This window comes from Aulonocara sp. 'chitande type north' Nkhata Bay, linkage group LG7 (assembly GCF_057382095.1).
Source record: "Aulonocara sp. 'chitande type north' Nkhata Bay isolate Kocher_YH1m ecotype deep benthic linkage group LG7, A_spYH_male_GT1.1, whole genome shotgun sequence".
NCBI classification, from domain to species: domain Eukaryota; kingdom Metazoa; phylum Chordata; class Actinopteri; order Cichliformes; family Cichlidae; genus Aulonocara; species Aulonocara sp. 'chitande type north' Nkhata Bay.
In genome coordinates, this window is record NC_141350.1 from 44,598,285 (window position 1) to 44,620,260 (window position 21,976).

The window sequence follows — 21,976 nt, forward strand, 5'->3', positions numbered from 1 at the left end:
AAACTGTTTTTGCCGTATATGCTGTACTTCAGTGTATATTTGCACAATTTTTAATAAACTTCTGCACCTAATTTCAATTTTCCCAGCAACATATAAAGGAATGAGGGGTGATGGGAGTTATTTGCACAGTACTATAACTGCATTATTTATTAATATTGGACCCAAGTTTTCTAAAGCACGGTGTTGCTAATGGGGCTAAATATCAAGCTGTTTTATACATTCAATACTCAATACTTGAAATGTGCAATTCACTTGTATTTTTATTTTTTATTCCTATTTATTCTATTTATCCCCTTTGTATATTTTATTTATATTTGTCTCTGTATTTATATATGTGTGTGTGTGTGTGTGTGTGTGTATATATATATATATATATATATATATATATATATATATATATATATATATATATATATATATATATATATATATATATATAACAATTCTGTAACTGTAACTTCGGTCGTTGCTGTGCTTTTTGGAAGTTGAATTTCCCAGAGGAACCCACCCGAGGGATTAATAAAGTTCTATCTTATCTTATCTTATCTTATCATTCACTGGGATTATCTAAAGGGGACAGAGGTGATAATTCAGTATTCAGGTCTAATACATTTTGATTTCAGCCACAAGTCAGTGCAATGAGTCTAATCCAGGCAGATTTAGAGCCTACAAAGACAGACTCATACCTGACAGATTGATGTCAGTGAGTGAGTCTCTGGTGGTTGTCCCCGCAGCAGTCAGGATGTTAACCGACTGGTCAGTAACGTGGTTGCAGTAGCTGAGGTCCAGCTTAGATAAGAGGGGCATGTAACGAATGATGAGGCGCAGAGACGTGTCAGTGATGTCCAACCCTGCCAGACGCAGGTCCTCTACGTTACGCAGTTTACTCCTGTTGTCCAACTGACCTACAAAATGTGTAAAAACACAGGGGAGGAGATTACCAGAGGGATTAAGTAAAGAGAGATGATTCATGGTATATAGTTAATGAGCATGGAAAAGAAACAAATCCCCCAACAGTGAAGTAATCCTACTAACAACTGCTGTCTCTGGATCTAAAGCCTGACATAACTCATCTCTCTGCCACAAAGCTGCATTGTTGTCTACAAACAACATTAAAGGCACACATCGCACATCTGGGTGACATGTTCCTACAACATGGCTGCTTTAGCCAAGACTCCAATTTTGCATTCATTCATGGCTGATAATTCTGCATTCAACAGAAAATACACCAGTTACAGCAATTTGCTAAATTGGAGAGGCCAGACTTTTTAAATGTATGCAGGTCTTCAACAGGAACCAGTGGGTTGGCTCTCGGTCTGAGTTACAGACCAGGTAAGGAAGTGGCCAATTATTGATAGACTGATTAATTTGATGTTTTATTTTGGTCAGTTATCAGAATTTGTTGACACAGAGCTCTTTTCATTCATTTCTGATACTACTCAAAGGTCTCAATTTAGTTTAGGTCAGGATGCTGCCTGGACAGACCCTGCAGGACCACTTTAAAGTCAAACAATGAATTGCTCTGTCTTCACATGGGTTCAGTAAGAAATCAGACAAACTAAGAACTACTGAGCAGGGAGAGTAAAGTATGTTTAAAATCCTGCCCGAGGCAGTATTTATAGTCTACATATTATTTATGATAAATGCAATTTACACTACTCTTGCTCAATCTCAGTCTTAATTTTTACTCTTCTTTAACTTTGCCTCATTTTTATTTTTATTGGGGGGGGGGGTTTCAAAGTCACTGTTGTATGCAGATTTTGCACACATCCATCACACAGTAAAGGCCCTTCACTATGCACCTGAAACATTTTAACTTTGTTATTTATCTACAGTACACGGTACTATTGTTATTCTTAATGCTGTAACACAATAATTTCCCTTTTAGGATCAATCAGTTAATCTATGCACCAATCAATCTACTTTTCCTATCTATTATGGCCAAACACCTCCACTTTGGTCTCAAAGTCTTGTGGTTTGCGCAGATGCAAACCTAAGCCTCTTTTTTAGAGAGAAGATACGTTCCCCTGGCAACCCTTTCAAAGAAGTCATACTTGTTCAGTCTTTTTTCCAATTTTGCCGTCACGAGCTTTGACATGCAAAATGCTAACAGAGACTTGTAGTCTCTGAGATGTAGCTCTTGTGTTTTTCTGCACATTGCACAGTCTGACTTTGGGGAGAATTTGCTGGGACATCCATTTTGCCACTGAGGTGCTCACACTTGCTGATGATCACTTAATCAAGTGCTTTTTTTTAGCAGCACCTGGCTGCTACTGACCTTCTTAATCCCTATGAAAGCTGTAACAGTGTATTTGGCTTTCACAGGACTCTATGCATGTGATAGAACTGCCATTTGACTGTGGAGGCTTTTTAAAAACAGTTTTAACAGGTTGAGATAAATTCAGGGGAAGGGCATGTGTGAAAAAAGCTCTCAAAGATATTTAGTTTAGTACATAAACTTCATCTGAGCTTGTCTTTAGATGAATTTGTATTCTACCATTGTGAAACGGAGTGACTTGAAGTATAGTGATTCAGAAAAGAAAACACAGACAGAGTCACTATACCAACAATCTCCTTTCCCCCCCTCTGTAATCAAGCTCTCTCACTCAGTCAATAATGTTGTCCTGGTGTTCTGTGACAGAAAAACGGTTGGTACCTGGCCTATTATCTGTGGGAGGCGACAGCAAGTCTCTCATCTGAGCGTCTTTCAGTCCCTCGACCCACTGAACATCCAGAGTTCGCAGGAGAGGACAGCTGGAGGTGCAGAGAGCAGAGACGGCTACCCATGAGCATCCAGAGAGAAGCAGCACACGTAGACCTGCAAGGACACAAAAAACCTTGTTATAGACAGTTCTTAAAGTTTGGTTTGCTGTTTGATTTCATGTGGACAAATGCAACAATGTGGCATCTGCTTCTTCGTTTTCTGTCTCAGATGCAGTATTCTTGGTGTAGCAAAGAAAAAAAAACATCCTCTACAAATGTCAGCACAGAAAAATTACATTTAATCAAATACTCCCCCCGAAAAAATAAATAAATAAAATAAAATAAAACGCACAATTTGATTTGAATTAGAAATTCTCTGGAAGATTGAACAGTGACATACCATCCACTCCGATACAGTATTATACATTATAACGTATACAGCTGCTGGCAATGACCACAGGGTGAATCAATGCACCCTCATGGCTACACAGGTGTAAGTAAAACCTGTTCACACCACTCTTCCAGAAACCTTATGAGATGAGCTGCAGCGACGACTGTGGCTGCGATTTGGGCTGTGTCTGGAAAGGTTTAACACCAACTACATGCACTGGTTGCATTACATTTATGTTGCAGTATTTCTGAACTCTTGGAATGCTAACACATACTAACACGTGAGCTATATAAGGACCACAGATCTAAATAATTTTATTACCACAGAATCAGCCATAAACTCCAAACCATAACCACATTTACCTCCACAACCAGGCAGAGCAGCTGCAGCAGAGCTAACAGGCATTAGCTCCACACTGCGGCCACTCTGCCTGTTGAAACATCCTTTCAATAGACTGCAAATATCCTCTAACAGTACAGCATAAGCCTCAAGAGAAAAGGAAAAATGATTCTGAATGATTCCCAAAAGTAGTTTGAAAATATTTTTTCCCATATGTGACCATTAGGGGGCTCTGTAACATGATGAGCTCACTACATTTGGTTTTGCAGTGAGACAAACGTGCTGACCCCCCCCCAAAAAAAAAAATAAAATTACATGATATTGCCTTATATCTGGTTTATTTGCCACAATTATGGCCAAAGGGTGGTAAAACTGTTTTGCAGCGAGTCTCTTTCTTTTCATGACTAAGCTGAGAGTGAAGACGTAAGACAATTACAAATTGTCCCAATCCATTTTGAGTCAGTCCTCAATGGACTGACACTACATAATGAGTTAGTCTCAATACATATTGATTGAGATTAACTAGTTTTAAAAATGTCTCTTTCTAAAGCCCGTCAGACCAACTCCCTAAATTGTGTCATGTTTCCGGTGTTAATAAACGGATAAATACACAAAACTGCCACATAAAATCCTTCATCATTACCTGTACATGTCACTAAGGCTGTTTCATACAGACACAAACACACCTGTGTAGATGGGTGGATTTACTTACCTGGAAGTCTGTTGATGAGCCAGCTGAGCTGCTTCTTGGAAATGTTGGTCCAACTGAGGTCTAGGGCTACCGGCTGTCTGCGGATGATCCCGCTCAGCATCAGGGGAGTGATGGACTTGCAGCGGTTCAGATTGATGTGCTTCCAAAGCCTTTTGTCACAGCACCTGATGAGAGAGACAGCGGACGTTTTCGCTGGACTGCTGTGTGATGAAGTGCAGAAGGCACGTTTTTCATCTTCACCATCTTTCTACTCACCATCTGTTCCAGGTCCGGCAGACACGCATGCAGACGCAGAGATCTCTGTGACTGAGGTGACCGAACACCATCATCCAGGTCTCTCGCTGCATCACATGCGCTTCGCCGTCGTTCAGGGGCAGTCTGTCGGGCGGGGGGCTGATGGGAGGGGGCCGGATCACGTGGCGCTCCATTTGGATACACTTCGGTGGCGACCGGCAGGGAAGCGGTCGAGGGCATATTGGTGCGATCGGTGTGTTTCTGTTCCAACTGAGCGGCGAGTAGCCACGCGGCATCCCGTTCATCTCCCGCCCCCGGTGTCGCAGCCAGTCGCCCAAGTCGCTGCTGCCATTATTAAGAGGCCACCTGGGCTTCTGTTCGTCCACTTCACTCTCGGGCTCAGATTTCACTGGCCTTTGATTCTGATTGGTCAAGCTGTCTTCTGTTTTCAGCGGCAGTCTGTTTTGATTGTTTACGCCTTCTTCCATTTTAAGGGCTTTACGACTCGGATTGGCAGGTGGGTCCTCAGTTTTTAGTGGTTTTCGGTTCTGATTGGTCAGGGAGTCTTCGGTCTTAAGTGGTCGACGATTGAGGTTGGCTGGGCTGTCCTCCTCCTTCTTCACTGAGCCCAGCTTCTGGCTGCTCAGACAGTCTTCTATCTTCGGAGTCTCCTGGCAGAACTCTTTGCTCGCCTCCTTGTTGGGGAGCCGCTTACGCTGATGTCGTGCTTTAAGCTGAGCGGAGCTTCTCTCTTGGGCTTCTCCCGACTCACCGCTTGGTCCCGCTCTGGGAGAGTTAGAGGATGTCTGGTCACTTTCTCTGGCTGCAGACGTTCTCAGCAGCGGGCTTAGAAGGACCTTAGCTTTGTCCTCTGCATTATTGTCCCTCTCTTTTTTCACCGTCACCTCTTCCTCAGCGTCCCCATCTTGGTCCTCGTCGTCATACTCATTTTTCTCCCTTAAATGCATCCTCTCCAAGGACAGCCCATCTTCTTCATGATCCTCCTGGTCGTCTTCTTCATCACCGTGATCATTCTCTCTCTTAATATGCTGAAGCAGCTTCGAAGTAAATGAGTCATCCGGTTTTGAAAGCTTCTTCTAAGAAAGAAAAGAGGGAGTGTAATTATGTTTTGAAAGCAGACAGAATTATCAGTTTTTCCACATAAAGATCAGGACTTTCAATTAAGTTCTTGTTTCTTTGACATATTTTAAATATATTCGAGTTTTTAATTAAACATCTGCAGACAAATATTTGAAAACTTTAGTGCCTGTCTGCATTTTATGCAACATCTTAAACCAAAGTTGACAAAAAAATATCGTACTCTGCAAAAGTCTTGAGCCTCATTTATTTAATTTTCACTGGAAAATTACCACCTTAATCTCAAACACAGCCTGAACTCTCTTAGGCAGCTTTCTTGTCATTTCTTCAGGTCTTTAGGAATAGTTCTCCAGGCTTCTTGAAGGACATTCAAAGCTCTTTTTTGGATGTCGGCTGGCCTTCGTTCTCTTCTGAGGAGGCCCATCCATGACTGATAGAGTTGCACTCCGTGTTTTCCATCCTGGTATGCTTTTACTGCGTGCTTTCTACATGAGATTGCATGGTGGATCAAAATCTGACTGTAATTTTCTGCTTTCATAATTCCAACACCACTGGCTGAAATGCAGCCTTAAACCATGACAGAGCCTCCACCATGCTTTACAAACTGCTGTAGACACTCACTGTTGTATCTCTCCTCACCTCCTCCATGTGTATAGTTGTATAGTGTAGTTGTATAGTTAGTAATTATTACCTTTGTATCCCTTAATTTTACCAAAATTTAGCATGTTATTTATTTGTAATTTCTAGTTTTATATCTCTTGGAGATATATCTTTTATATAGTTATAAATGAACCATGGGGGCTTGGGGTGAAACAGAATTTCGGTACACTGTATACTGTGTATACTGCTGTATTGACAATATGAATCTTGAAATATATTGATAACAATTAACTAAAACTAAAAACTTTATCACTGCATAAGGCCCGTTGTCACTGATTTTCAGTCCAGAACTTGTGTAGTTTGTCATACCTCAGTCTGTTTCCCTTCTATAAGAATGGCTTCTTGACAGCCAACCTTCAACTAAGACCCTTTCTGAGGCATCAGTGAAAAGTAGATGGATCAACTGATAGCTCAGATGCTATGCAATGTGTGAAATCTTTGCTAAATGTTTTCCAATTTCTTGAGGACATGACTTTTGTTTTAGGCATGTCATGCCTTCTTTTTGTCCAGCTTCCTCAAATGTTTTAAGGACATATTGCACAGTATGCACTATGCTGTGAATGCATAAGGCATATGGTTTTCAGCTAGTTGCTCTTTGGAAATCACCTTCTGGGTAACGACATAATTACTACTTTATTTTTATCAAACTGTGTTTTCTTTGGCATTTTTCATAGATTCACCAAAATAAATGGGAACAGATTACATGTTTTAGAAACAGCCCGCTAGTAACAAAGTGCCAAAATATAATGGTTTTCGTCTGTATTGTCTATTACATATAGACACGGCATTGGTAGGTGTCTTTTTTTTTTAACCTTAAGGATTCATAGATCACCGTTAAGCCGCTTACCTGGCATTGAAAAAACACTGATTTGAAAATGGTCAGATACAAAGACTGCTCTGAAAATGAGTGAAAAAGCAGCCAATGTCCAAAGAAAAACTTTGGAGGGCTGTAACAAAGCCAGGTGAACTATTGCTCAAGATCACTTAAAAAAAAAAAAGACAGTCTGACTTCTTAGAAGCAAAGTATAAAGAAATGAAGGGTGGTTCAAGAATAGTTATATTCTTCCATTTTTGGTTTTCTGCATCTTCACCGTTTGTAACATTTCCGACAACATTAAAAAACTATTTTAAATATATTTTTAAAAAGCCTAAATAAAAAAACTTTACAAAGAGACATGAGTCTTACCTTCTTTTTAACAAAGCTAGGCTCATCATTTGTGTCAAAAAGTTTCCTCTTTTTCCTAAGAGGATTGTCCTCCAATCTCGGCCGGGGCATACCATCTAGAGAAAGCAAGGGGGGGCGTTTTTTAGGAGGCTCCTCGTCATTTTTCTTTGCGATTACATCCCGTTCCACCTTCCTCTTCACAGCAGAAGTGGTAGTCAAGGCAGCAATAGGTGTTGGCGCCACCATGGGTAGGTCTGGCTCTTCCTTTGAATCTCGGTTTAACCTCGGTTCTTTGAGCAGCGAGCCAGGAAGGTTGGATGCATACTTAAACCCTGGGCCTCTTTTTTGCTTTGAGGCCAAAAGGTTAGGAAAAAAGAGAGCACAACTTTATTTTTCTGGTTCTTAGATTCTTAACTAAAACTCGGCTGTTTAACAAATGCATCACACACACACACACACAGAATAAAGTCCATACTGATGCTTACTTTTCCAGTTTTCCCAGCATGGTTACATTTTGGGCACTCCCAGCAGTTTGGCAGCTCATCATTGACTACTCCATTTGAATCTTTAATCTGAATAACAAGAAACACACTGGCTATTAAACAGCGTTTGACATGAAACGAGCAATTATTCAACAGCTGACTGACACTCAGGTCTTCACCTTGAGACAGTTAGGGTGAACGATCTCGTTACAGATGGAACACTCCATGAGCATAAGGTTAAACTTCTCTTCCTCATCCTCCACGGTGTCCTCCTTGCCTGCCTCGCCACAGACGAGACACACTGCTGTGTGGGGTAGGACGGGCTGGAGGAGGGAGAAAAAAAAAAACAAAGAAAAGACAGTGCAGAAGATAAAGGCTCTGCATCAGCTCACTCTCGTCTTTTTAAGCAATTCTTTGTCACAACAAAATTTAACCCACACTTTTTCAGAAGGGTGAAACAAAGCAGAGCTGGAACTATTTGCTGCCATGGCTTTCAACAGCCTACTCCTCATATGACTCAACTAAGGACCCAGAAAATTTTAAATCCAATCTGAGTGATGGAAAAATGTAAATTGACTGGCATTTATATAGCTCTTTTCTCGTCTTATCGACCACTCAAAGCACTTTACACTACAAGCAACAGTCGCCCATTTACACACACGTACAGACAGATCGTTTTATTCTATACATCCAATACTTTCTCCATCATAGACACACACAAATCACTCACTGGAGGCAATCTGGAGTTCAGTTCCCAAAGATCACATGGACCAAACGCACAACATCAAGCCATTTGCTTCAGCTCCCAGCTTCCTCTATCTCCTCTGAGCCACAGCAACCTCAAAGTAATAATAATGTAATATTGATGGAAGATTGACTTCACTAATTGCTAAGACAGTAGCTGGTTTATAGAGTTGTATAAGCTACCCTTAATTGTGATCTAAAAGCCTGACAGCTCAAGTTTGCCACCATAGCTTTAAAAAAAATGACCTGATTTATTCATTCATTTATATTCCATATGAATCCAGAGTGTTATAGCCCTAACAGCTAGTTCATCATTTACCGTGAGGTTCCAAACAGATTTACAACAACATTAGCCAACTAATAAATGGGCTAAAGCAACAGAGTGGCTCTTGATGAACTGTGTGTAATCGCTGGCTCTGATGACTGCTCTCTATCTGTGTTAGAGTAAGTTAATATGAAGGGCGAGTTAAGCATGTTTTGCATTATTTAAACACGAGTCACGGTGGCTAAAAAGCCGAAGACCCGACAGCTCTCGCTATCTTTTAACTAGCATGATTAAACATTAAAACACAGTCCTTCTCATCATATAAAAGGCAGAAATAATCAAACTCAGCCTCTCTACAAGTCTCTGTCCTTGGTACTGAAACATTTAGACCAGGCCATTATCACTTTCTCCGTGCGTCTATATAATTGCTACTGTAACAGGTAATATCTGATACTGCTACTTGCATTCTTTTTTATTACACAGCTACAACAAACAGCAACTAAAAAAAAAAAAAAAAAAAACATTCAGGCAGCTACTCCAGAACCAAACATAATAAATTATAGTTATACTTATATAATAATATAATTACTATTTTCTTATAATAATTATAATAATTATAAGAAAGCCAGGCTTATGAGTTTCTCACTTTCTCAGTCATTGAGGTCATGAGCCATTCGGTCTAGCATTTGAGTCAAAGACAACTGGACTTCTTTCTATAGATTCATGAGGATGTTTCACCTCTTCATCAAGTGGTATCTAATCCTGGGATCTTTATGTTTAAGGTCACATGAATGTGTGAATGACAGCTGAAGCACCTGGAAAAGGACCTCAAGAATTAAGTCTTAAATGTGGTACCAACATCTGAAACTCTTCAATCAGTTCTGAGAACTCACCACACTCGAGAGGCTTCGTGAAACACCTTCACAAACCTAAAAGGAACTGCAGTTTCCTTCAATGCTTAAGACTACCATGACCTGGATGACTGAGAATCTACACAGAAAATATTGCCTAGGGAGGGAGGAACACCCTTCAATTGGTGCAGGAATATGAAACAGTATCAAGGAAGTTGACTAAAGGAACCACCTCTGCTTTAACCTAATGTGCAGACGCCTTGGGTCCACAGTCGAGGGACATAAAGCTAAGCAGAACCAGCTGCTGAGTGAAAGGATAACACTGGTCTATGTCACTACAGATGCACTCAAGGACAATAAAGTGATTGTGACTGAGACTTTTAGTTTAGCTAACAATAGATACAACAAACAGCTATCCTAGCTCTGTAAGTACTTTAAAGCTCACTGAGGCATTAGAAGTTGTTTGTTTAATCTGTAGAGAAACCAAGCTGTCGTTTGATCAGAGGTTAAATACTTGAATTATTTCTTGTCGAGAAGGTTTGACTTCTTCACTGATAGTGACACCAATATGCAAGAGACTTACATTTAAATAACTTCATCATCAAACAAAGAAGATACAGTAAGTTTTAGATAGCTTATGTAGGCGTTTCCATTCATTTTCAGTATTCATCCAAAGTGAATCACCCACTGGGTGTACCTCCTTATTTCACCAAAGGCTTTGAATTTGCCACCAATCAGGGACTTCAGGAAGTTAAAACAGTGAGTACCGTTTATATAAAACAGAAATGGAAATGTGAAACTAACAATTTTGAATATAAGTATATGAAACTCGTGGAGAGTCCTAGTAGATATGTCACCACAGCTGTGCAGACGCCTGCTCAGGCTCTTCAAGGTGCTGGAGGCATGTGGCTCCCAGGAGGCCAATCATTATCACTTGTTGTCGAGCTTCGAGCAGCATCAGTGACTATATCTGATGAGAATTACTTTCAATTGGAAAGAGCTGCTTGTTGGATTCCTATATTTGAAGCAGTGAATACAGCTGCTCTACTGGTATGAGTTTGGTGAACTTTTGTGATGGAAAGGAATCAGCTCTCCCAATTTTATTCTATTTTTTTTACATTAATGTGTGTTATTTATGATGCTTGTTCCCCTGTAGCCAACAAGCATACCACGATTTGTTTGTGCGTTCTCCAATGAGCACAAGAACCAATGTTAATTCGTTAACCAATACTTTTCCTCAAAGATTCTTTTTTTCCTGATGAAATTAAGATAATAACGGAATAAATCAACAACAAATCAAAACAAGTTGAAAGTACTCAGGACAGATGAGATCCAATCAGAAATAATGAAGCTGTGATGAAAGGCAGGACAAGTCGGAAGTGATCCAATGAGAAGTAATCTCCTTGTAATTGTGTAAGGAAGGATTCAGCTAGCATCCATGCTTCCTGTTTCTAATGAAAACGCGACAACATGTCAACGCTTCGGAACAAGAAAAGAGCAGATATGTGGAAGCTCTTCACATTTGATCTCAAAGATGAGAAGCTTTGTAAACCGTGCTGAGCGAACCCTCACAGCCCAACATTTACACTTTATATTTTAATCAACTGAATCAGCTTCAGATTTAGCCTACTATAATGATATTTAGTCTAATAAAACTATAAGAATTTAGATGCCTAACTTATGACTAAAACTAAATGACCTTTTAGTCAACAGACTACAACTACATCGAAATTGCTGTCAAAATTAATGCCCGAACTATACTTCAGCAGGAAATCTACCCTCTTTTAACCCTGCGGCATAACCTTCCACGTACCCTGACATCTATCTTCCGAGAAATTTAACTACATGTCAGGTCACGGCGTAGGGCTAAGATAGGTCATAAGTAAATTTCCTGCAGAAGCCTAAATCAGGCACACTTAGGAGTACATCCATCCATCCTCTTCTGCTTATCCTTTTCAGGATCACAGGGGGCTTGGAGCCTATCCCAGCTACCATACGGCAAGGTACAGCCTGGACAGGTCACCAATCCTACACAGGGCTAAAACAGTAAGAAAGGCAACCATTCACACTCACATTCACACCTACGGGCAATTTAGAATCACCATTTAACCTAACCCCACTAACTGCATGTCTTTGTACTAGGGCTGGGCCATATTATACCGTTCACGGTAATACCGGTATAATGTTAGGCAACGATAGGAAAATGAAATATCGCGATAGAATGGGAGTAAAACGCGCATGCGCAGTGCCTTTGTTTTCATACGCACATGGCCGATTGTTGAGTGAAACAGATGAACCAGAATTGGTTTGTAAAAATGGTGCAACTTCCGTGATGTGGAACTGGTTTGGTGTTTGTCCGTCAGATACACAACAAAGCACATTTTTTTGCAGAACATGCAAGCGGCCGTTGTTATTGTTGTATTTGTCGGACTAAGATGCTCTTAAATCTGGGAGTAATCTGGGTCCTAAACTCCGTATACTTCAGGTCAAACAACACTGCAGCATCACTTAGAGTTAAAAACTGTCTAAATTCTTTCATCTTTAATAAAACGATCAGCATTGCTGCTTTACCAGGTGTAACTATAAAGTTTAACTTCCAGGCATCCATGAAAACAAAAGTTATTACATTTAACGGAGTTAGAAGTTAGCAGGAAGCTAGCGGAAGTTAGCTCGCTAGTTTCGCTAGTTACCTAAGCATGATATAGCATGTTCTGACTGAGAGATTTCTGAAAAAAATCAAACGTACAGCTCTGCTATCACTTCCAACATAAATGAAGACAGGAAACTAAACAGCATTGACGTTTGTAGGGTTACTGAAGTTGGGCTAGCTGGTATATAATGATGTGCTACGTGATTGCTAGCGACACAGCTATGTTAGCATAACATAAACAGTGAAGCTGGAGGACGAACACTAACACTTTTCCACTTATAAAAGTTAACGTGAAGGTTCTTCATGGTTAGAAACAAATGCAATCGCATGGCAGGATGCTGTAAACGGACCAAACTTCAGTCAGGAGAACAACTGAGATAATCCATCCACAATACGAGGTTAGTCATTACTATACTGCAACAACATGGGAATAGAGCAGCTGCCAGAGAATTCAACATTAATGAATCAATGGTACAGAAGTGGAGGAAGCAAGAAGAATGAGTTTAATAAAGTTTGATTTATCTGACTGCTTTGTTTCGCTTAATGTGCCTTATAATCCCGTGCACCTTATGGTCCGAAAAATGCGTAGGGGAGAGTGAGGTAAGATGAGCCAGTGGGTAAGTTGAACCACCCCTTGTATCTAGGTAACTGTGTACATGTTTTGTCATGTGACCATAAATCCAGGAAGCACTCATCATTTCCATCCTGCTATATTAAAGAGGAGCACATTGGAGAAGGGGTAAGTCTGTATTACACAAAAAAATGTTTTTTGCTTGTCAAAGTAAAATTTCTGCATATCAGGTAAATTGACTGTAATATTAAAACAAATGTATCTGTGTCTAAAATGATATATTATACATGTTGGTGGGTTTCTAAAATATAATATCATCTGAAGAAGTTTTCTAAAGATTAGCCTAAATTGCTAAGCTAGCCCGTTTTTTTCAAAATGGTGGCTATGGGGCAAAGTGAGCCAAAGGCTATGGGGTAAATTGATCCAATGGTTCAACCTACCCCACCATAAGGCACTGAAATTTATTTAAGGCTCTGACTTATTAAATAGTATTTTAGTTCAGTATACTGAACCCTTTTGTTGTATTTGTCATATGTTAACTATTATAGAAAAGATATCATGCCAAGGACCTACAGACGGAAGACCAGCTGGGGCTCAACACCCCTGGAGGAGATTGAAAGGGCAGCGAGTGAAGTCAAGGGAGGAAAGTCCATAAGATCAGTGGCTAAAGAAAGACAAATTGACAGGTCAACACTCAGGAGATATATTAAAAAGAGGGACACATAGGAGGTCAAATCGGTTGGCTATAGTGGAACAGCTTCAGCAAAGAGAGTCTTCTCTGAGGAGGTGGAGAAGGAGCTAGCAGAGCATATCAAGAAGCTTGCAGAGCAGTTCCAGATTTTTACCAGACCCTGTACATGCATGTGGTTCACGAAGTGACCCCAACCATGCTCGATATGTGTCTCCCACTGATATTCTACCCTTACCCAAAAGTCAGCAGCCCAGGAAACAAACAAATCGAAAGCGTGTGAAGACACGAATCCTGACTGATACACCTGAAAAGCAGGCAATTGAGAGAGAGAGCCCATGAAGAAAGGACAAATAAACTGAAAGGCAAAAAAGAAATAATCCACAAAAAGCAAGGAATGTGGAAGAGGAAACAAACCCAGACAAAAATTGCAGTGGAAAGCAGCTCTGAGGAGAGTGATGTTCCCATCCCATTTGAAGACACTTCTGAGTACACTTCTGACACGCTGAGTTCCAGCGATGAAAGAAGTGAACCAGATGTCTCAGACCTGGTAGTTGGTGACTTTGTCATCGTAAGATTTGCATCCAAATCCAGGAGCCACCATTACATTGGCCTGGTTGACAGCTTTGCAGACAACGAAGTGAGTGCCAGATTTCTCAGAAGAATCCGAGGGATCACTAGCAGTAAGAAACCCACGTTTGTGTTCAAGGAAAATGATGAGGCATCTTTCCCACGCAAGGATGTGCTGAAGAAGCTACCTCAACCTCAACAGGCTGGAGGAACTGCAAGGAGGGAGCAACAGTTCATATTCCCCTGCAACCTTGATCATTGGAATATTGAATAGTTCTTTTGAATAAATGGTTTTGAACTGGTGGTTTGTTTAGAAACCACCAGTTTCCAGGTTTGTTCTCACAGGTTTACAACTGTTAAAATGGTTTTTTTCACAATATGATCAGTTTTACATTTTAAAAACTACATGGTCAGTTTGCCCCAAGATGGCTCAGTTTACCCACTGACTAGGTTCAATTTACCCCTAATCTGGGGCAAGTTGAGCCAAAGGAGCATTTTTTTTTAATAGGTCATTATTTTGGGCAGCGTCATCAGACATAGATTCTGATCATTACATTTGAAAGGAGACATCCTGAAATAAAGGAATATGTTATCATTCTATTTCTGTGTCATTTTTTCTCACATCCAGGGCAACATGAGTAAAAAGTGGCTCATCTTACCTCACTCTCCCCTACTGCACACTGCAGTTTAATGTTGCAAAGCACCTCTTTTTAACTTCAGTGGATATTATACATGGTTATGCTCAGGATATGTCAGCCCATTTCTACTGGAAATGCCTTTTGGTTAAACTTTCAGCAAGGAATTTGCATTTGCACTGTTACATTTTTATAAAGCTTTAATGTACATAAAAACCAGCTTCTTGTTTAAGTGAAAATAAATGGAAGGTTGTCTTTTTGCGCTAGTAATGTTGTGGAGTTGTATTTTGTCTCGCATCAATTATATCGTCGGTTATATCGTTATCGCAAATTTTCAAATATATATCGTGATAAATATTTTTGGCCATATCGCCCTGCTCTACTTTGTACTATAGGAGGAAGCCAGAGTACCCAGAGAAAACATGCAAACAGAAAGGCCCCGGCCAGATGGTGGAGTCGAACTGAGGACCTTCTTGCTGCGACCCAACACTGCTAACCACCGTGCTGCCCACACTGATGACTACACCACACAAAAGTTCACTCACACACATCATACTTACAGCAATGCACTGCCTCATGATGCAGGACTGCTTCATGCGTCCCGGCCCGCCGAACTTCTTCATGTCTTTGCAGAAGTGACACTCTCCGCACTCCGTCCGCAGACACGCCTCGCATTTCCGACAGCGTGTCCGTCTCCTCCTGGCTCCAGATGTACCCCGGCTGGCCGACAGCTTGACCGCTGATGCGGGAGATGCTGCCATCTTAGGTTTTGGCCGGTTGGGAGGCCGGGGCTAAGGAAAAAAAAAAAGAAAAAGGAAAAAAGAAATGGTAAATGGCCTGTATTTGTATAGCGCTTTACTTAGTCCTTAAGGACCCCAAAGCGCTTTACACTACATTCAGTCATTCACCCATTCACACACACATTCACACACTGGTGATGGTAAGCTACATTGTAGCCACAGCTGCCCTGGGACGCACTGACGGAGGCGAGGCTGCCGGACACTGGCGCCACCAGTAGGCAACGGGTGAAGTGTCTTGCCCAAGGACACAACAACCGAGACTGTCGGAGCCGGAGCTCAAACCGGCAACCTTCCGATTACAAGACGAACTGCCAACTCTTGGGCCACGATCGCCCCAAGAAAGACAAAACAGAGAGGAGGACAAAGTGCGGTGCATCAGTAACGATAAGCCAACAAGTATGCACTTAAAGGTCAGATAGAGTCATGTGTTGGCAAAGAGTGAATGTTCAAAATATTCACCAAGTACATGTTAAGCACGCCGCGGGATGCAGCGCAGCGCAGTTAATTAATATAACAATTAGGATGTCATTGGCAAAGTACTCGCATCATTAGCTTTCACTACCTTTGGTTTGCATTGTTAATAACAAACCGCTGTACATGTTTATCATCATTCTGATGACTGATTATCTCCATTCTAATAATGAAGCTCTGCAGTCGAGCGGCCCTTTTAGAGCACACTTAAAATCATGTTACATAAAAAGAAAAAAAAACAAAAAAAACAAAAAAAGAGGCAATTAAATCCAGCTGCGGTTGGTGCTACAGCTGACGTCTAAAGTACTGCCTGGACCCTTCTTTGTTTCCCCCCCCATCTCTGGGTCAAGATTTCCAGGCGCAGACGAAAGCAAAAAGGAAAAAAAACACCTGCATTTATATACGCAAAAACAGCACATAACACATATCCACAAACCTGATCGAAACATGCTGCGCATAAACACATTATTCACGCCTGGTATAGCTCAGAGTACGAGAGAAAACAAACACATCAAAAACGTCCCTGGAGGCGTCTTCCAAATTTAGCACCTCAATTGCTTGCATGTTTCTACTTCAAAGAGGAGCTGCACTTATGGCTACATTTCACACATGGATCACTAGGATCTATTATTCCATGGTTTACAGCCGTGCGCGTTATTAAATGTGCTCTATTTAACAGAAGTGGCCAATTGAAATGAGGGAGTCTTTGATCAGCATCATTATTTTTCTTGTGTCATATATATATATATATATATATTTTGCCCCCACCCCCTCAGGCTCACATCCCCACCACAACAATGTATTTTTAACATGAAAACCACAAGTCAAAACACTGCCAGCCATGCCACATGAAGAAAAAAATCAAAAATAAAAAGAGTGGAGTGTGTGAAATGAAATAAACATGAACGAGGAGTGCAAAACACTGCAGCTCCTGGAAATGAAGATCGGATTTCTTTAGTTACATCGGCAGTGCAGATTTTCCTAGTGTCAGCATAGCAACAGCCACGTCCCATTCCCTAACAGAACAGTCTATGACACACGGACTTGTAACCAATAAGAACTGTAATGAGACCATCTAACACAAAAAAAAAAAGAAAAAAATTAAGTAGGCTCTGTCTTGCGCACATTGTAATAATTTATTCCAACAATAGCCACAGAATTGACTGACATAGGCAGTCAGATATGTGGTGACCAGACAGGATTAGCGGGAGATATTGGTGTGTGTGTGTGTGTGTGTGTGTGTGTGTGTAGGATGGGATGGTTGGGGAGGGGGTGGGATTAAGAAGAGAAGAAACAATGAAATGAGACCAGATTACCCAGCAAAACAACACACATGATGTTCTGCAACTCAGCTTTTGCCATTTTAAGTGTCAGCTGATGGGCTGAAGTTGCAATAGATTCACACGAAACAACAAGTAACCAGGCCGTGCAGGAACACTGCCTCCATTCATGTTTGTTTATGTCTGTGACATGAACCACAAGGAGGCAGGTTTTGGATTGTAGTCTATATTTTCCACCAATTCCCCCTCCAACTCTGCTCCCTCCCTGCAGACAGATAAGTGGGGTGATCTCTAAAGCAGATATCCTTCTGACACACAATTTTCAATCACAGGAAAGGCTGGCAACAGCAACATCACCAAAGACAACCAACTTCCCTTAAATCTCAGTAAGTACTCCCTGTATCTGCTCATGTTTTTTTGCAATGATATCCAAGAACTCCTGACAAGAAAATATGTCACCGGTGGCAGCTAAGCCTTCATCAGCATGTTTCAGGAAAAGCAGCCAATGAAATCTGTATTATGTAGCGTGTGCCTTTTTACAGCAAGAAGGATGCACATTTGTCCCCTTTGTGCAGTAACAAGGACAGCATGGGTGACCCGCTAGTGATTTCTTAGCACTACAGAGCTCATTCAGCTGGAAAACATTATGAGGAGCAGACCCTTATGTTCAGTGACACAGCCCTGAGCTAGTAGGAAGATACCCATCATTGCAGTGAAGACAGCACACACACGAACACACACTGCACACAATATGGCAAACTTCACAATCAGATAGCTGACAGCAGTAATACATGGAACACTGTAATGATCTAAACTCTGCACTGACATAAACACACCACGTTCACGTTGCTCTGATGCAATAACGGTTCCTGGTATTCACAATTTCTCTTCAAGGGGATATAGATAAGTAAACTTTTCAATGGAGATCAATTACAATGTCAATCAGTTTTAAAATCTCCATATATACAGAGCATGCATCGGAGATATTGAGACCACACAGCACAAGCAGATAATCGGGCAGTGATATTTCACAAGTTGCTCAGGTTGAAGTTGAACTGCTATGCTTTGGAGCAACGCAGTGATTTAACAGTTATACAACCTGCTGTGGACGTAATACATCCCAAAGATGTTTGAATAGTTGAACTTTGGGATAAAACTTGGAGGGGGGAAAAAGCCTTTTTAATATCTGTCAGCAGAGCAGAATTGACTCATTCATCTGCAGTCAGCATTTTTTTAATCTAAATGCAGGCACAGGCTTAATGTAAGGGGGGTGTGGTTCAGAGTAAAGAGTGTAGGGGGGGAAATATTTGAATTAACAATTTCCGTGCAAGTCCCATCGTCTAACGTTTTCACAAAAAATTATGTCTTTTCATTAACGCACACTGAAAGAAAAACCTTCCCCTTTTGTTTTGGTTTACCATGACATGTATTCTGATATCAATCGATAGGTTTACAATCAGACCGTTAGAGATTCAGCTCCTGCATCTTCACACAACCAATAGCAACCTCGAGCTACATAAACAGAAGCTCCTATTGCTGGATTTATCTGATAATAAAAATGCAAGCACGCACGCACGCACAAACAACAAATCTACCACAAAAAAAGAAGCAAAAAAAAATAAAAACAAAGGCAAAAAAATAAAATAGAAAATCAAAGCCCAAGCACAGAAGATAAACTGAATCAGTGCTTTTGTCTTCAGGTATCTCCATTACTTCACTGCCCTGTGATGCTGCACACTGCTCTGTCTCACACAAGCATTCCTCTGGCGGCCTGCTTACGCCTGCCTGCAGGGCTTTTAGGGTGCTAACCTGCTCGGAGTCTGAGTCGTAGTCCTCATCATCGGCGCTCAGCGACATGGCCATGGCTGGTTTTCAGATACCGTCCAGCTTACAGCAAACTGACATGGCTGCAGTCTCCTCCTCCTCCTCCTCCTGCTACTGCTGTCAGGCCTATAGCCCTCCCTCCTGCTCCAAAAGCTCCACAATACCACAAGCAGATGTAGGAAACACATACAAGCCTGCCTCATTAATATGGATCGACTCACTGAGGAAGAGGAGGGGGTGCTGGGCAGCGCAGAGCCAATGGGAGGCTGCTGTGAATCAGAATATGCACTCGGGGGGAGTCTGCCTCCATCCAATGTGGAGAGAAAATGCAGTAAAGGTATTATCATATTTATGATGAGTAGCAGAGGGAGAGGAGAGCAGGCTCTGCACAGCCAGAGCCAGATGGCATCTCATTACAAAAGGCAAACACAAAGAGGCCCCACGACCAGCAGCTGGCCTTTGGAGAGCCCGGTGGGGGAGATCCTGAGGGTTTGTAAGACCCATACAAACTTCACTTTCATGCATTCCTGTAAAGCACATCTCATTCTTAAACTTTCAGCTGAGGCTCCGATGTCTTGTGTGTTTGTTTGGATACATTTTTAATCACACATATTCAGCGACTAAAATAGAGCAGCACCGTGGCATATTTAAACACTTCTAATTAAAATTGCAACCATCACACAGATTAAAGCCATTTATTCACATTTTGATTTGTTTTGGGATATCTTATGTTACACCGTGAGTGAGATAAGAATTGTACTGATATTAAGGAGCATGTTTTTTTTGTTGTTGTTGTTATATTTGGATAATAAATGAAAAGCCTCAATTATGACCTCACAGTCTGCTGCTCAGCTCATGGCTAGAGAAACTCAGGTAACATGACATCAAATGCACTTCGAGCCTTCTGACATCAACAACCATTTTCGTCTTACGATATCACAATTTCAAATGAACCGTATCGCGGTGTTTCGAACAAATGCGAAACACCGCATTTGTGGAACTCGACACCACTCAAAACATATGACAGCAAAAAGGCTAGCGAGGGCAATATTTCTGGATCTCTGTAAATATTTAGTCCCCCCAACGTAAAACGCGAAGGCTGTGACATGGTGAGACATGCCATATAATTTCTGCTCTTAGTAAACAATGTTTTTATGGACACTAAAGGCTTGTTTTGGATTCGGAAGGCACACCAAAAAGCATTAATGACAACAAAACACATGTCAAATTATGCAGAGGAGCAAAAATATCTAATCATTTACTTCATTAGGCAATACTGCAGCCCGTTATGACAAAATTATGCAAACTGTTAAATCTCCTGCTAAAGGGAAGGAGTGCAGTGAGTGGTGGGATGAGTGAGGGAAGACAGGACCTTAGCCATTAATAATTGTCCTGTACCAGATATGTACCTATATAACATAGGTAAAGAAATATATAAAATATGCACACCTGTATTGATAGGTAAATATCTATTTAAAATATACTCAGTGATGTTGCTTGCACCACAAATTTAAGCAAAAGGTGCATAAGCTTTGTACTACACAGGTATGTAGCACATAAAATGATTCTCAAGTGCCTGAAAATTAAGTAAAAACACTATATTTGCTGGAAAACAGATGTATTGCAGGTGACACTTTCTTACCTTTATGGTTTTCTTAGGCCAGTACACCACAGGATATCCAGTGATGGCTAATTTAGGGTCATCATCAGTATGTTCCTTTAAGACAACCTAGACGGGCACAGAGAACAAAATCAAAATAGGGCCGAACTATGATTCCTGTCTGTTAAGTAATCTGAAGGCATGCCGCAAACATGTTTGGTTTTTTGGTTTTTTTACCTTTAAGTCATCCAACAGCGCTTGGGGGTTCTCTATTCCCATTGGAATACATTTCCTATTTTCCGGGAGTGACTCGAGCTTTTCAATCAGCGTCCTTAGCCCATTCAGTTCAAACTCTGTTAAATGAATCCATTTATTCTGAGGCTCTGAGTTTGGAGAGTCTGAAGGAGTTTTAAGGAAATCTAAAGAGGCCGAGCTGGGGTTACAGCTGTCCTCAGAGTCGATGGATAAAACAGCTTTGAGATGTTGGCCCTTCCCATTGTCGGGTGTGCAGGGTCCATCCTGAGGAACTCTCTCTAGTTTTTCACCCTGCTCATCTCTGACATGAGTCCCACACGAGTCCTCGTTCATGTCTTGACTCCTGGAGTCAGAGGAGGGGCTTTCTGTCTTTGACTTTGTCTCAAAATCTGCAGGGATGAAAGCAGATTTCCTATAATGGATGTTTTGATAACGGGCATACCAATGAGCAAATAATTTCTCTAGTTTGGGGAGCACCTGTTAGTAATCCTGAAATTATGGGTCAATTTGTAGGTTAGCACATATAACAAAGCAACAACAACACATCCAAACCCCTGAAACATTCAAGTTTGATCTAAAGTGACTTCCTGTGACATACCAGCTGGGTTAGGCTCCAGTCAGTGCCCCTTCCCCTCCCCGGCAACCACATGTCGCTAGGGAAAAATATGTATTACCCAACCAGCCGGCGAGCAGTTGCTGGTGGTTGTTGGTCACAAAGAGGTATAGAGTGCAATTACTTTGGTGCCGTAATTGAGGTTTTTCACTCACCCATAGATTCTTTACGGATCTCCTGAGAAAAGTAGGACCGTTTGGTAAGGCAATGCAGGTATCTCTCCAGGACATACCAGCATATCTCATAATAGAAGGGGAAACGAAACTTGGAATGAACCTGAAGGGATGACAAAACAAAAAAAATTAAAAATGACAGATTCAATTAAAGAACCATTAAAAAGTAAATGAAAATCTCAAATGGATGCTTTCAATGATT

The 21,976-nt window shown here is 41.1% G+C and overlaps 2 protein-coding genes and 1 pseudogene across 6 annotated transcripts in view; 2 read left to right on the forward strand and 1 right to left on the reverse strand.

Moving 5' to 3' along the window:
- Positions 1-15,938, forward strand: part of rnf34b (ring finger protein 34b) — a 41,469-nt gene extending 25,531 nt beyond the window's left edge. The window contains exons 7-8 of the mRNA XM_086300647.1: positions 11,604-11,690; positions 15,154-15,938. Coding sequence (XP_086156773.1) covers positions 11,604-11,686 — 83 coding nt within the window. The 3' untranslated portion in view covers positions 11,687-11,690; positions 15,154-15,938. The remainder of the gene's footprint in view (positions 1-11,603; positions 11,691-15,153) is intronic.
- kdm2bb (lysine (K)-specific demethylase 2Bb) overlaps positions 1-21,976 on the reverse strand; it is a 32,662-nt gene that overhangs the window by 3,544 nt on the left and 7,142 nt on the right. For 3 of the 5 annotated variants that reach the window (XM_086300642.1, XM_086300639.1, XM_086300643.1), the window contains 11 exons: positions 21,757-21,877; positions 20,971-21,377; positions 20,776-20,862; positions 15,319-15,549; positions 7,964-8,107; positions 7,787-7,874; positions 7,324-7,658; positions 4,401-5,476; positions 4,146-4,309; positions 2,657-2,818; positions 687-905 (listed from right to left, as the gene is read on the reverse strand). In XM_086300642.1, the coding sequence (XP_086156768.1) occupies positions 687-905; positions 2,657-2,818; positions 4,146-4,309; positions 4,401-5,476; positions 7,324-7,658; positions 7,787-7,874; positions 7,964-8,107; positions 15,319-15,549; positions 20,776-20,862; positions 20,971-21,377; positions 21,757-21,877 (3,034 nt within the window). The remainder of the gene's footprint in view (positions 1-686; positions 906-2,656; positions 2,819-4,145; positions 4,310-4,400; positions 5,477-7,323; positions 7,659-7,786; positions 7,875-7,963; positions 8,108-15,318; positions 15,550-20,775; positions 20,863-20,970; positions 21,378-21,756; positions 21,878-21,976) is intronic. The other 2 variants (XM_086300640.1, XM_086300641.1) reach the window with 2 other exon arrangements.
- On the forward strand, positions 13,424-14,683 carry LOC147325897 (uncharacterized; annotated as a pseudogene).